Source organism: Miscanthus floridulus, chromosome 9 (genome assembly GCF_019320115.1).
Source record: "Miscanthus floridulus cultivar M001 chromosome 9, ASM1932011v1, whole genome shotgun sequence".
NCBI classification, from domain to species: Eukaryota; Viridiplantae; Streptophyta; class Magnoliopsida; order Poales; family Poaceae; genus Miscanthus; species Miscanthus floridulus.
Window position 1 is genome coordinate 26,608,389 of NC_089588.1, and position 13,808 is coordinate 26,622,196.

General features: G+C 43.7%; 1 protein-coding gene and 1 long non-coding RNA gene across 10 annotated transcripts; one reads left to right on the top strand and one right to left on the bottom strand.

The window, feature by feature from the left end:
* Positions 1 to 438: 438 nt before the first annotated feature.
* Positions 439 to 8,709, bottom strand: LOC136483563 (uncharacterized). Its single transcript, XR_010765516.1, has 3 exons — positions 8,570 to 8,709; positions 8,297 to 8,469; positions 439 to 870 (listed from the first exon to the last, which is right to left on the bottom strand). It is a non-coding gene; the product is annotated as an uncharacterized lncRNA (long non-coding RNA).
* LOC136483562 (suppressor of mec-8 and unc-52 protein homolog 2-like) lies at positions 2,722 to 8,718 on the top strand. Of its 9 annotated transcripts, XR_010765509.1 has the most exons (9): positions 2,722 to 3,162; positions 3,259 to 3,373; positions 4,062 to 4,653; positions 4,774 to 4,875; positions 4,959 to 5,087; positions 7,246 to 7,297; positions 7,394 to 7,542; positions 8,308 to 8,500; positions 8,572 to 8,707. XR_010765509.1 is itself a non-coding variant. In XM_066480679.1 (5 exons), the coding sequence occupies exons 1-4, from the start codon at positions 3,135 to 3,137 to the stop codon at positions 7,427 to 7,429; spliced, it is 231 nt and encodes a 76-aa protein (XP_066336776.1). In that variant the 5' UTR covers positions 2,722 to 3,134; the 3' UTR covers positions 7,430 to 7,542; positions 8,308 to 8,423. The 9 variants fall into 9 exon arrangements, 1 of the variants encoding a protein (XP_066336776.1); XR_010765513.1 differs by lacking the exon at positions 4,774 to 4,875 and having other exon boundaries at positions 8,581 to 8,718; XR_010765510.1 differs by lacking the exon at positions 4,774 to 4,875 and having other exon boundaries at positions 4,059 to 4,653.
* The last annotated feature ends 5,090 nt before the right edge of the window (positions 8,719 to 13,808 follow it).

Sequence of the window (13,808 nt, forward strand, 5' to 3'; positions counted from 1 at the left end):
CAAAAAATTTGACATGGAGAAACACTAACCCTAATGACTCGATCTACTAGGAAAAACTTATTAAAAACAATGGATCCCTACTCCCTTCAGCCCCTAGCGAGATGCCGGAGGGGAAGGGAGGGGGACCAGCGGTGGTAGATGGCGGGGGGCGGCGCGCGGCACTAGGGCAGGAGTCGCCTGACTCGTAGTACTTGGGAATTACTTTATCACCGCCCATAGTCATGCAACGGCCTTGCACCGTAGGACACCACGTCATGCCGACCTGCAACCCAGCTGCGCATGTGTCCGACTTCAAGGTTGGCGGCACAACAAATCTAGATGGTGGAGATGGGGATCCAGCTAGACTGGTGGGTGAGGAGAGCCACTTTGTGTTGTCCTCATCGACGCCGGGGCATGGGAAAAAGAGCCCTTGGCCGTTGGAGGCGAACAACATGGAGAGGAAGCATTGGGACAACATGGAGTCATTGCTGCTTGCTAGCGAGAGCCCTATGACCGGTCGAAGTTCTTCATTGGCAACAAACGTTTGGATCAAGCGCCAATAGCCGCATCAACCACGACATCTACAAGCATTTGATGCGGCCATGGAAATGGTGTGTATCCCAAGAGCGCGATGAGGCCAAGTGTTACAAGATCTGGTGAGTTGCATCACCTCTCGAATGCCACCTCCCCTTGTCTCCTATTTCTCTTTCCATCATAGTACGGGGCACCAACGTGGCCCGTGCAAATCTGGCCTGGCAACAAAGTAGCGTGACAAGGTTTTCTATGTCTGAAACGTTGTCCAACGTGGCATATCTTGCCGCGCCGACGCATGTGGCACGACAACATTATTTGGTCGCGCCAGCAGAACTAGTGCAACCAAAAGGGTTAGATCTGCAAAAAAAAATTTAGACGTGGTTATTATTAAAATATTAAATAAAAAAAGATTAAAAATATAAAATACTCCGTTGTCTTTTCACAACGAGGAGCATGGAGCGGCGGCGCGCACATGGAGATCCATGTAGTTGCACTGCAGATTGGTTAGAGAGCAACGGACGTGCAGAAGTAGATGAGAAAGCTAAAGCTAAATATTTTTTGTTTTCTTGTTGGTTTTAAGAGGTGTGCATCTCAAAACATCCGTCTCTCTTAATCACGATTAACAAAAGCCCTCTGCCCCTTAGAAAAGCTGAAGGCTCTTTTTTGTTCGCCTTAGAAAATGGTTTACTTTTTTCACTTTATGATTAAAATTCCGCAGTCAAGATTTGCGTCTCACAAAATACCCTGTCTAACCGTATGTATACCCATCATTTCAAATTCTACAATGGCTTACAATTTGTAATGGAGGGAGTATATATGAGACCCCTAATTCACGAATGCTCATTGAATCGGAAACCAGCGAACAAAATTCCGATACGTTCTAGTTCTTTTTTTGGAAAAAAAAATAATTTCCACCTCTTTCCCTATTCGGCTAGTGCTGCACGCGCATTCATTCTGTTCTTGCTTCTTCGGCTGCTCATTTTTAACTGGCTGCACCGGTGTGTTGGGCCCATGCAAAAACATTTATTTTCAAAATGCTATAACTTGTGAACAGTGTATTCATTTTCAGCACGGGCATGTTCTTCATGACGAGGCGAACAAAATTAACTAGACCCCACTTGCATATGTTTCGAAGAATTTTTCATTCTAGTAGCAAATTATGTGTACTACCTTATAATATATAACTTATGTAAAAACTTAGAAAACTCAAGAGCAATGAAACACAACTTATTTACAAAAAATATTAAACATAAAGGAACAAATTAACTTATAACATATGCCAAAACTTGGAAACTCAAGAGTAATGAAACACAACTTATTTATAAAAAAATATTAAACATAAAGGAACGAATTAACTTATAACTTATGCCAAAACTTACAAACACAAAAGTTATTAACACACAAAGGAACAAATTAACTTATAACTTATAACAAATCTTAGAAACACAAAAATTATGAAACTCAACTTATGTACAAAAGTTATCAAACACAACTTGTGGATATAAAGTTATTCTATACAACATGTGTACATAAGTTATTCAATACAATTTATTTGCATTTATACCCCTAAATAAACCATCAGTTAAAGTTTTTCAATGTCCACCCCAATCTAGTGCTCCGCTGAGACGCCTCTTCTATGTCCACATCTATTTATGTACCCAGGATCTCAACTCCTTCAAAACGAACCGTCCAGATCTTTTTCTAGCCATTGTCTCTATCTACCCAACTTTGGCCCCGCGCCTCTCAGCCCCGCGTCCTCACGAAGCGGCACGACCGCGACTCCTCCGCCTCCCCACGACTGCGACTCGGATTCCCATTCCGACGTGAGACCTCTCCTCGCCCACGGCTCCTCGGACTCCAGGCGTGAGGCAGGCAGGCAGGATCCGCGCGCGGCTGCCGGGATCGCACGCGCCCCCACCTCCGCACGCATCTGCCAGGGCCACGCGCGCCTCCAACCCTAGCTCCGGTTCCGGTGCCAGCAACCCCCGCAAGTGCAAGAACCAGCGCAGCCGGCTGTGGCTCCGCGGGAGGGGGCGCTGCTGCCGAAGGCGCTCTCCTGCTTGCCAATGCCGCGAGGGGCCCACCCTGACGCACGCGGTCGCTGCGTGGACACCGCCGGGAGCTCACGGCGTTCGACGTCCTCGGCTCCGTCCTTGGGCCCCTTGCTCCGTGGACATGCTGCTGCCCTCCCCTCCCATGTGTCTCTGCCTCTCTGCAGATTAGTAGTAGTAACTGCTTATTCGGTCTGTGCTTTGTTGCTTGGTTCTCGTCGGGTAGGGTGCAAAAGTTTCAAGTTGGTATGATTTGTTACTGCTTCTTCAAGTGCTCTTGTTTTTGTGTGAATCATGTACTTCTAAATCCTAGATGGCTGTTGTTTCTTCAGTTTGAGGTTTCTGGAGGTAGTTTGCTACAAGTTCATGTATCATTTGTCTTGTCTTCATATTAAATCCTAGATGGCTGTTTTTTGCTTTGCCATCTTACAAGTTCAACTGGTTTACTGTTATATATAGTGTTGATGCGAATTTTTCTTCTGGTTCTCTCTCCTGAATTGAAAATGCAGGTCATATGGTCGACATTTATTCTCTCATCTAAATCCCCAATAGAGTACTGCTTGAGGCCAAATGGCTACATTAAGAAACAGGGCAGCAGGTAACTTCTTAATTTTTCTGTGAATGTTGCTCTTTATATTTCCATCTTATGAGCTGCTCTTTGAATGACGTTCCATTTCCACTTTATGCTTTTAAGGTGATTTGGAGAATACACATCTGGTCAAGGGCTTGGAGTACGCTCTACTTCACAAAGTACGGAGTGAAATTGAAAAGAAACCTGATGCAGAGGATGTGAAGGATGCAAAGTCATGGTAATTGCCAGCTTTATGTCATGTTATCACAGTTTTCCCCTTATATGATGGCAACATTGATTAGGGTTGAAAAAGTGACTTAAGCAGTTTGTATTTCGAATGCTGTAGTATGCCTATATAATAGTGACTGCCATGTGCATGATATTCGGTTACTCACTTGTACAGAAAGCAAGCCAGTACAGAAAAAATTTCCATGATGACTCAATTATATGGACTGAACCTTTTTTGGTTAGCTCCAAGTTTTTGAGTTTGAGTTGATTTAAGAGATCCAATTTCTTTCCTCTTGATTTTTAGAAGAGTCTTATTTTGGATAAATTTATTGTTCCTGTAAATTGCTACTGTAACTTTCAGTGCTTAGTTCAGGGATATGGAAACAGATTTAACAAAGCACAATTAGCTAAGTACTTCAAATTTGATAGAATTAACTTTGACTTAATATGACCCATATTGTTAGCACAGGCAATATATACTAGTAAGTTGTAAGTTATACGCTATATGTTATAAGTTAATACACATAAACTGCTATTAGAAAAAATTCTTTGAAACATATATATGCAAGTGAGATATAGTTTTGTTTGCCTCGTTACAAAAAACACACTGGTGCAGACAAAATTAAAAACAGATACACTGTTTAGAAGTTATAGCATTTTTAAATAAATGTTTTGTTTTTTCTAACCTGTGTCAGCAGTAACGTCATATAGCCCTGGAAAAGCGCATGGGAGGAGAGCCGCGATCTGATTGTTCACCAGATCCAAATCGAGTGGATGACAGCTCAAATGCAATTGGGGAGTATATCTCTCACAACTAAAAAGACTAAAAAGTGGACACCGTTTTTGCTGCAACAATCACTTTGGCTTGTCCTCCTGTCTCTCGCATCGATCCTGGGTTCAAAGCATGCTACCTCGCTCCCGCACGAAAAAAAACTCTAGGAAAAAACACGAAACACTCCTTTTCTGTCGCCGCTGTTTCCGAAAGCGCGCTCGCCGCTAGGGTTCCCTGCACACGCGACGCGACTTCCCTTGGGTGGAGAACTGCGATGCGACTTCCCTGCGTTCGCCTCCCTCCTCGGCCAGTGGCCTCCGACGGCGCGGACAATACGGATTCATGGCATCATGGTTGCAGCTCGAGTCAAAGGTCTCAATTCTACATCGATTGATGACAGGCCAGCAAGATGTCCAACAAGATGACGCCAACACCCACAACACGCCATGACAGAGGACGGTGAGGAGCACCATATCGTGCCAGCACCCCGAGCGGCCGGCCGGCTATTGCATCGTCAGGTCCTCATCTCATCGTAATCAGCCCTCATCCTTGATTCATGTATTGTGGCTCTGCCTCGCCCCTCTAACTTGTATTAATAGCTTTTAACTTTTCCCTCTTTTTTAATAAATTTTCTGTAGGGGCCTCGGCCCCTCCAGTTTCGTCAAAATTCATGTATTGTGGCCAACGGTTGCTGCTTTAGGCATCTTGCACTTTAGTTCTTGTATGATTTCAATCTCTAGGTAAGCACCGTCTATGCATATTGGTGATTTATTTATTTATAGCTTACATACGCTTTGATTTTTCAACTATATTTAAATTTTAGGATTGTGGAATAAAGACATCTGGATGCATTGATATTATCACGGGGAGAAGCTATTAATATATTTTTTAAAGAGCAATATGGTTGCTTCCACGAACCTGATGAGCATCTTAAAATGATGCAAGTGCGAAAGTAAGTATTATATTCTTACATTTGTCTATTTTATGAACTTTGATATATTTTATAGATGTTATTTTAATGGATTCAATATTACCTTCTTAATACTAGATGCCTAAAGCAATATATAGAAGTATATGAGAAGGCCTCCATATTAGTTCTCGACCTAGGCCTCAAACAAATCAGCAACAACCCTACCCTGATGGCCTGACGAGTAGGTGCTGGCAGGGCCAAGTGAGCGTGCCAGGCGGCAACAGGCCAATAGGTGCCAGCGGGGCGGACAACGAACGCGCGTCGGCGCGTGCGTCCTGGACTGCGCATAGCTCCGCCTGCACGCTTCAGTTTTGCACCTAGCTGTAGTTATCAAATTTATAAGTATAAGAGAATCAACTTCACACCTGGTTTATCTGACCACTTGTCTTTGTGACATATGAATACCTATTCATCTGGCCTTGCTGTTCTCAGATGTTAGTTAGTGTTGTTATGTTACAGAATCGCTTGAAGAAGCTTGGAAACATAACTGTGGATGTGGTACGATATACTGTTATCAATTGTCTATGGATAGTTTTGTTGCTTTTGTAGAACATATATTAAAGTGCAATGTACGTGAAATTCCTGAATAACTAGAAAACACCGCGCGGCTTTGCCGCGCAAGCCGCGCGGGCTAGTAGGTGCCAGCGTTATGGAGCTGCTAGTAGTTGCGTAGAACTCCAATCCAGTGTAAGCATTTTTATTTTGAGATTTACCTAATTTCAAGTCAAGACATGAATATTATTAGGACAAAGTCGACTTTCATCGATGGAGCTTCTGCGCAGTCCAGGGTGACGAGTGGTGAGGAAGGGAAGAAACCCGGCAGCGCGTAAAATGAGTCGTGGGCTGAGTGTATATATATATATATATATATATATATATATATATATATATATATATATATATATATATATATATATATATATATAGGACCGTGAAGCCGGTAAAATCACTCAATTGTTTTATTTTATGTGTGTTATGAGTAAGCTAGCATAAAAATTTCATAGCAATTTGAATAAAGAAACTAACTGTATTAATTTTTTTTAGAAAACTCTTGAGAAATCTAGATCCACATTAATAGCAAAAAATTACACTAAAACATGTGATGTTATGTGTTTACAGTGCAGTGCTAGTTGTGTAGAGTTCAACAAACTTGGTTTGGTATTTTTTAAATTTTTATTTGTTTTATTATGTTATTTACAAAATTTCAATCGTTTTAGATAAATAACAAATTCGCAGAAAAATAGAAAAACGGCGTCGGGCCGAATTCGGCCCAGTAAGGCCCAGGTTCGGCGGGAAACAGGCCTGAGCGGGAGGCAGGCCGGCCCATTCAAAAGGCTGGATTGCGGGTTGATTTCGGTAAAGTTCGAGGGTTTTTTTTGCAAAAAAACCTGAGAGTAGGCCTGGACTGCGGGTTGATTCGACTAAAGTTCGAGGGTTTTTTTTGCAAAAAAACCACGCCTCGCACGCTCTGGGCCGTTCACGCGCCCGATCCGACGGCCGGGAACGGCTGGCGACGTGGCCACGCTCGCCGGCCAGCTTTTGGGTGCAGGTTTCATATGTAAAGATGTTCCTGCATGTCCTTGGTGGAATGCGAGGGATGATGAGAATGCTTTGGGAAACATCCCTACTTGACCCAGAGGAGGCAATCTTGCATGTATCCTCTTCATGATGCTATGTTAGCATAGTGTACTATTTGCTCGTGCCCATTCTATGTCAAAATATGTATACAGTTCCAAATTTAATTAAGCATTACACAAGATCTATAGAAATACCTGGAAACTTTTCTAAGAATTTACTATAGCACACTAATTTGCCGTAGTTGAATGCTATAATTATTTTTAAGGCATTTTCTTTTAGCATGATAGCTGCATTTTTTGTTTCTTTATCGGGGTTGATTTTGAGCTTATCAAACCTGAATATAATTGGTTGGCAGGCAATTCCTCATAGTTTCAGTTAGAACTTACCTGTCTTTGTGTAATAGTTTCCTTGTCCATATAGTCCATTGAGCGAGGTCTAGCAACCATTGCAGCTGCTAGCATTGTAAACACTGTTTTATTTATTTCCAACATAATACAAGCCTACATAGATGGATGATTGTCGGACCTAATCCTTAATCCTGTCCTTTTTGGCTTTTCTTCAGTTGGTATGCCATGCAGACCGGTTACGAAGAGACACCCTGGGGCAATGCTAAGGTGATAAAGGCGCAAAGCAATTACCTATACAAACCACTCGATTTGTTTCGGTTGTCTTTTAGTTGTTTTGAACATCTGAATATTCTGCTTGTATAGGATGAAATTGATAAGTGGCTTGCAGAAATGACATAAAGTCAGTGTTAATATTCCAAAATATATAGGATTAAGCATAAGGACCCTGGATGGTGCGAAAGTGCAAGATCCTATCAATACTGATGGAAACTTGGTAGATGATCATTATACCTGTGAGTACTGTCCATGTAAAATTTTTAGTTGTTTGAATTTTATTTTTTTATGTTGCATGAACTTGGAACATAATCATTATATTATACTGATATAAATTGTATTTCAATTGCTCAAATATGAGATGCATCCATATCCTCTAGGTGTCTTTTGTTTCAATAGATGGGATTCCCTCAACTTAAAAAAAATATGAGAATAATAAATTCAGTGTGTTTAGTCCTCAGATTGCTTCCATGTTCCTTCACACAAAGAATATGAGAGTTTGAATGCTTGATGGATGTGGCAATTAGGTTTTAGTTTAGAGTTACTCTTGACTTTTTTTGGAATAGAGTTATTCTTGATTTATGCTGATTTGGGTTGGTAGATTGGTAGAACTGTCATTACAAACACTCTGTTTCTGCATGATCTGAGGTGCAGAAATGTGGGCCATGCCATAGAATGGAAAATACAATATATGTTTGTGCTGAAATGTATAACTTTGTGCAAATATGTTGCTTTAATTTTTTCCCAATAGATCCATCTGAATATATGTTTGTGCTAAAATGTATAACTCTGTGCAAATATGTTGCTTTGATCTTTTTTCCAAATAGATCCATCTGCAATGCCACTTTGCCAGTCTGCCATATTCTGAAGCTCTCGTAGTATCCAAACTCATTTTGTTATGTTTTTTCTTTGTCTAATTCAAATGTGTTAGCCTATAGGTTGGCCTGAATAAAGGGTCCACACATTTTTTACTAATGACTCACTATTACTCACATGTGGTGGAGGCGAGGTCGAGTGGTGGGGCGCCGGGCTGCGACGTCGTCGTCGCGCTTGTTGGCGCCGAGAAGCAGCAGCGATCCCGGCTCGATTAGGCACCCTTCGGCGGCGTGGCTCAGCTCCGTGGTCGTGGGTGGCGTCTGGTCGCCGTGCGGCCGTGGTGTGGTCGGCTTGGGAGGCAAGAGGCAAAACCGGTGCGAGGTTAGTCTTCTCGTCAGAAAAGGCGACGGCCATCACCGAGAAAGGAGAAAGCTTGGTCATGGGGCTTACAGTTATGGCAGGTCGTGGCTACGATTGAACTCGTGGCGGCGTCGTGGTGGTGGCCGTCGGCGATTCATGACGGCGAGGCAGCAGGAGGTCGTCGCGGACTTCGCGGACCAGCTCGGCGTCGTCGTCCGTAGGGGTACGCGATGTCATCGCGGACCAGCTCGTCGTCGTTGTCCGCAGGGGTACGCGATGGCCGCGTATTCGCAGTCGTCGCGGTGGCTTCGCACGCGCTGGCGCCGGTGGCTTCGTCGGCGCCTGGCGAGTTCATGGCTGGGTTAACACAGGAACAGAGGAAGGGCAGAGGAGGGTGAGGCCAAGGCGGTGACTCACAGCGGGCGAAGGAGAAGCGGGTCGCAGCGACGAGGCTCGGCGGCGGGGAGTCACGGACGGCAGGCGCGGTCGATGTCGAGGTGCAGACGCATTTTGGATCGACGGTAGACGACGCGAGGAGGCGGCAGGAGAAGGGCGGCGCTGTGGTCGACCAGTGCCGGGCGGTTTCGGTGCGGCATCGCGGGATCCTCCGCATCGTGGTCGTCAATGGCGCTGGGGCGAAGCACTGCGTGGCCGCGCGTCGCAGCAGGGGGTGGTGATCCGCGGTGTTGCCGGCGTAGGTGGGCCCAAGGCAACGCCTTGGCTCTGGTCATGCAGCAGGGAAGGGAGGAGGGCGGAGAAGAGAAGGGGCTGTGGCGGCGGCGGTCTCGGAGGACCCGAGGGTGAGAGCAGTGGCGGAGCCTGAAGTAAAATAAAGGGGGGGCCATTTGTCAACTGAATCTACATGTACATAAGTAGTGAACAAAATTAATGCAAGTACTTAATAATTAAGCCACAGTGTACAAAATACATTTGACAATACAATAGCTGAGCATAAAAAATTCTATAAAAAAGCAACATAAGATATCGATTGACAACCCCAATATATATTACTCAATTAGCAATTCTAATACACATACTATGTAGAATTTATCGATTGAAAAATTAGGAAGGAAAAAAGATAGAAAAATCAACAAGACTCAAAACGGTGCATAGCAACAGAAGCAAAGAAAACAGACTAATGGAGTAACGGCTGAGCCGAGCAGGTGGGACCACTGGTAAATAAATTGCTTTTTTATTTTTTAGATTGAGGAAATGCTACACGATTTCTATGTCTATGTAGAGACATGCATGCCTGACCCTGGCTGCTGGCTTACAATCCATACAGACTTAGGGCGCATGCAAACGTACTGCTAGCTTGCAGACTTCACAGCTCATGCATGGACAGGGCCTTCAGCAAATCACGGAGGCAAGGGGGGGCCATGACCCACTATGGCCACCACGTAGCTCCGCCGGTGGGTGAGAGAACACCGGGGTTGTTATAGGCCGGGGAACTAGGGCGGCGGCCGGGGCTCCGGATGGACGGCGCCCGTCTTCGGTGTCCACGCCGAGGGACACGCGGAGAACATCCGATGGTTGCGTGGCTAGGTCAACAGAGGGAGAGCGCGGGGGCGAGGTCGCGTGAGTGCGCGGGTTGGTGGCCTGCTGACGCCATGGCGTGGGACGTGGAGGGAGGCATCCGAGGGAACAGCTGCTTCTAGAGACTTCCTGAGAGCGAGCGCACGGGAGGGTCACGGCGTCGCATCCAGCGCACGCGGCCGGGTTAGTGGCGAGAACGGAGGAGAAACGGTGAGCACCGGTCCTTGTTGCGCTGCGACGGAAAGGCACGAAACGGAGATGGAAGGGATCGGCGGGGTGTTCCGTGGGGGAAGAGGAATAGCGACAACGGGAGAAGAGACGGCGATTCTGCTTCCTGCTGTCTCCTCTTGCATCTGTCTAGTGGGTCCAGGAGCGGGGCCTGTGGGATTCGCGGTGCGCCGTTTTCTCGGCTGCTGGCTTGTTGCCGTAGAGTGGCATGCAACAGGCCAGGCACTGGGCGTGTGGGCCATGCTCACCATGAGCGGTGGTTGCATGTTTGGTCCACGAGCTTACGACGTGATGAGATCAACTCGAACTGACTCTTTATATCCTTTCTAAAGGTTAATTAGGAGTAGAGATTTTGGTGAAAAATTACCCTCTAATAGTTTATCTAAATATATGGTTATACAAATATAGCCTTCTTCTATTTCGGATTTTTCGCTAGCCAAAAAATAGAAGACGAGAATGACTCTCTAGAGTGCGCATGAGATATAGAAAAGCTATTGGAGAGTGCAAAGATATAAAAAGCGATTTTTATAGAAATAACTCTCCAAACGATGATTTAGAGAGTAGGATTTAGAAAGACTCTTGAAGATGCTCTGAAGCCCTTATTAGGTGCACGTGCAAGCCTAGTGATGGTTGTGGCTTTGGCTTGTGTCGTGCAGATACAAAGGGATGGCTGCCTACTTACGTGAATCACGTAATTAAAGAAACGTGCACAGGAGCATGCACGGCTTGTGCAACCTGCTAGCTAGGAGATTAAGGAGAAAGGATTTTCTATTTCCTACACAAGGATTTTTTTAGAAGGGCTACCTCCAAGCACACACAAGCTAAGAACCAAATCACGCCTAACACATCATCATGCACGTTATACTATATAAAATGCAACATTTTATTATTGAAGAAGTGTTTAAATCAAGTGAGAGGGAACTAGCACAATTTAAGCTGCAGGTAATTTATATGAATTGTTTTTAGAGGAACAAGAATAGAAGGTTTGAAGGTGACTAGTTTGACCCATAAACTATATGCAACACGACATCAAGCAATGTTTTTAAGAAATTTTTTAAAAAATTGGGTTTCTCATTACATGCAAATTCACAGGTTGTTACACGGACGATGTATATGCAGCTGTAGATTGCACGTATGTGTGCAGTTTGCTTAGTGGGTTGATGAAGTCCACAAGTTTTGTACAGTTGCATATACTAATTTGTTAACCGTAGTGCTATGTTGTAATATGTTGTTGTATGCACTGGACAATTGGGCTAGGACATGGACTGGTCTTAGCTTCAAAGTGGCTGTTATTTGTTGTTAGGATTTATTATGTGATGTAAAGAACAAGATTTGTGAGGTGGTTTGGCGCCATGGTTTGATGTGTTGTTGTTGGCGCCATTTTTATATGTTTGAATTCAAAATGGCTGGAATCAGCCGATTTCAAATTGGCTGGGATGCCTGGCTGCTGGATGCTGTGGCTTGGCTTGGCTAGTTCAGCACCAGCGCCAGTCAGCAAATTCAGCCCTGCCGAACAGGCCGTAGAATATTGGTCATCACAGAAGTACCTCTTACACCAATCACATTTACAAAAACAGTTTTTGTCGATGCTAGTGGATTTTTCATTGCGGTTCATGAAGAAAAGGCGCCAGTATAAATAGAATTATGGGCTGATGGTCATGAACCGCCTGTTTAAATACATTTCTGCTAGCGGTTCTTTTAAGCCAACCGCTCGTACAAATCTTCTATTTACACCGGTAGTTCTGTTATGCCTACCACCAATGTATACCAGATTTAAACTAGCGGTAGGCTTACTCCTTGTTTGGTTCACCCCTCCTAAAGTCACTTTTAGTTATTAAATGCCAAACATCCCACTAAAGTTTAGGGGTCACTAAAGTTTAGTGGCTTTTAGTCACCAATGGTAGCTAAAAGTGACTAAAGTGTACATGGGACAACTGTTTTAGTAGGTAAAACCAAACAGGGGTCACTAACCTTTAGAGGGGTCACTAGACTTTAGGAGCCACTAAACTTTAGTGGGTGGAACCAAACAGGCCCTTAGAAGAACCGGCAGTATAAGTACATGATTCGTACTTTATACTAGAGATTTTCGTAAGATTACCCGCTAAAACAAATATATTTACACTCGCAGTTTTCTTAATCTGGCACTAGTGTAAAACTAATTTATTGTTTCTGCATTTTTGAAATAACCTCGGATGGAGAAATTATCTTAATAAAAGTTTTAGTACTCTGCTAAAAGATCTGCGACTTTATAGTTGATCACTTTCTTATTCAAAATCAATTAGGGCTTATAATTTATGTTTTAAGATTAGTGATTTTGAAATTTCATTAGTTGAAATGTACACATGATCCCATATGGATAAATGACCTAAACCAAACCTTTAATTTGAATTCGTTTAGAGTCTCAAATATACATTAAAATATTTACTAAAGTGAATACAAAAGAAATGTATCGGGTACTTAAACACATGTGCCTTTGAGTCGTTGTGGTTAATGAAAGAATGCACGATGCCTGAGGTTGTGAGTTTGATACTATCGACACAGAATTTTGCCCCGTGCCGAGGACACACGCAGCAAGCCAGAAGGGTCCGCTCGATGGAGCAGATCCGCCTAGCTTCAGCGCAGGGGTAGTCGATCCTGTGCAATCCTCCAGAGGCGTGCGAGTCAATTTGACCTTGCAATTGACAAGGAGAGAAAGTTCATCAGTAATTAAGGGTGGAACTTGCCGGTGTTGCCAGACAGTTCCGAAAGTACGGCTGTGAGAGCCGATATGGAAGGAAATCGGCTAAATAGCCGATCCCAGTATACTCATGAGAATAAGTCAGTTAGAGCTCATGAGGTCGTGTGAAGAGAATCGGTTATCATTCAGAATAAATATCATTTAAGCAAAAATTAATCAATGGCAATAAGATATGGATGATGGTCGGTTTACACTGAGCCAATGATTACAAGTAACCGAACTCCTGTTTATGTAAATAAATAATTCAACACCACTCAACCATATAATAAAGATAAATTTAATGAACATGTTAATATCAGTGGGGCATGAGGCAGAATCATGCAGGCCGTAATACAATAACAAGATCATGGGGCTAATACATCTTTCGACTTATCTCTACTTCAACGATCTCGTGATGTGAGCTGTTCGTGAAAGCACTCGATATCAGCTAAACAGCCGATTCAGGCATAGCGCATAGTTAAGGTCATGCCTTCTTAGGAACGGATCTATCAACTAACGATCCCCACTCCACGGTGCTAACAGTGGGGTGAGAGGCAGAATCCCACAGGCCGTGATAACGGGCCATGAAACGGTTCTCGCTAACCGATAGATCTACTCAAGATCGAACATGCCTTAACCGCACGCTATGCACGATTAAGATTGATATAAAACAACCAATAAAAAACATAACTCATCATTTAAGATGTAGATTAGATTAGTTTAAGATTAGCAAATGATGAGTTAAATAAGATATAAGGCTGATCCAGATCAATCTCAATCGGGCAGAGTGATATTACTGTAATTAGATAAACAATGAAAGCAATAAGCAATATCGGTAACTTAATGAAT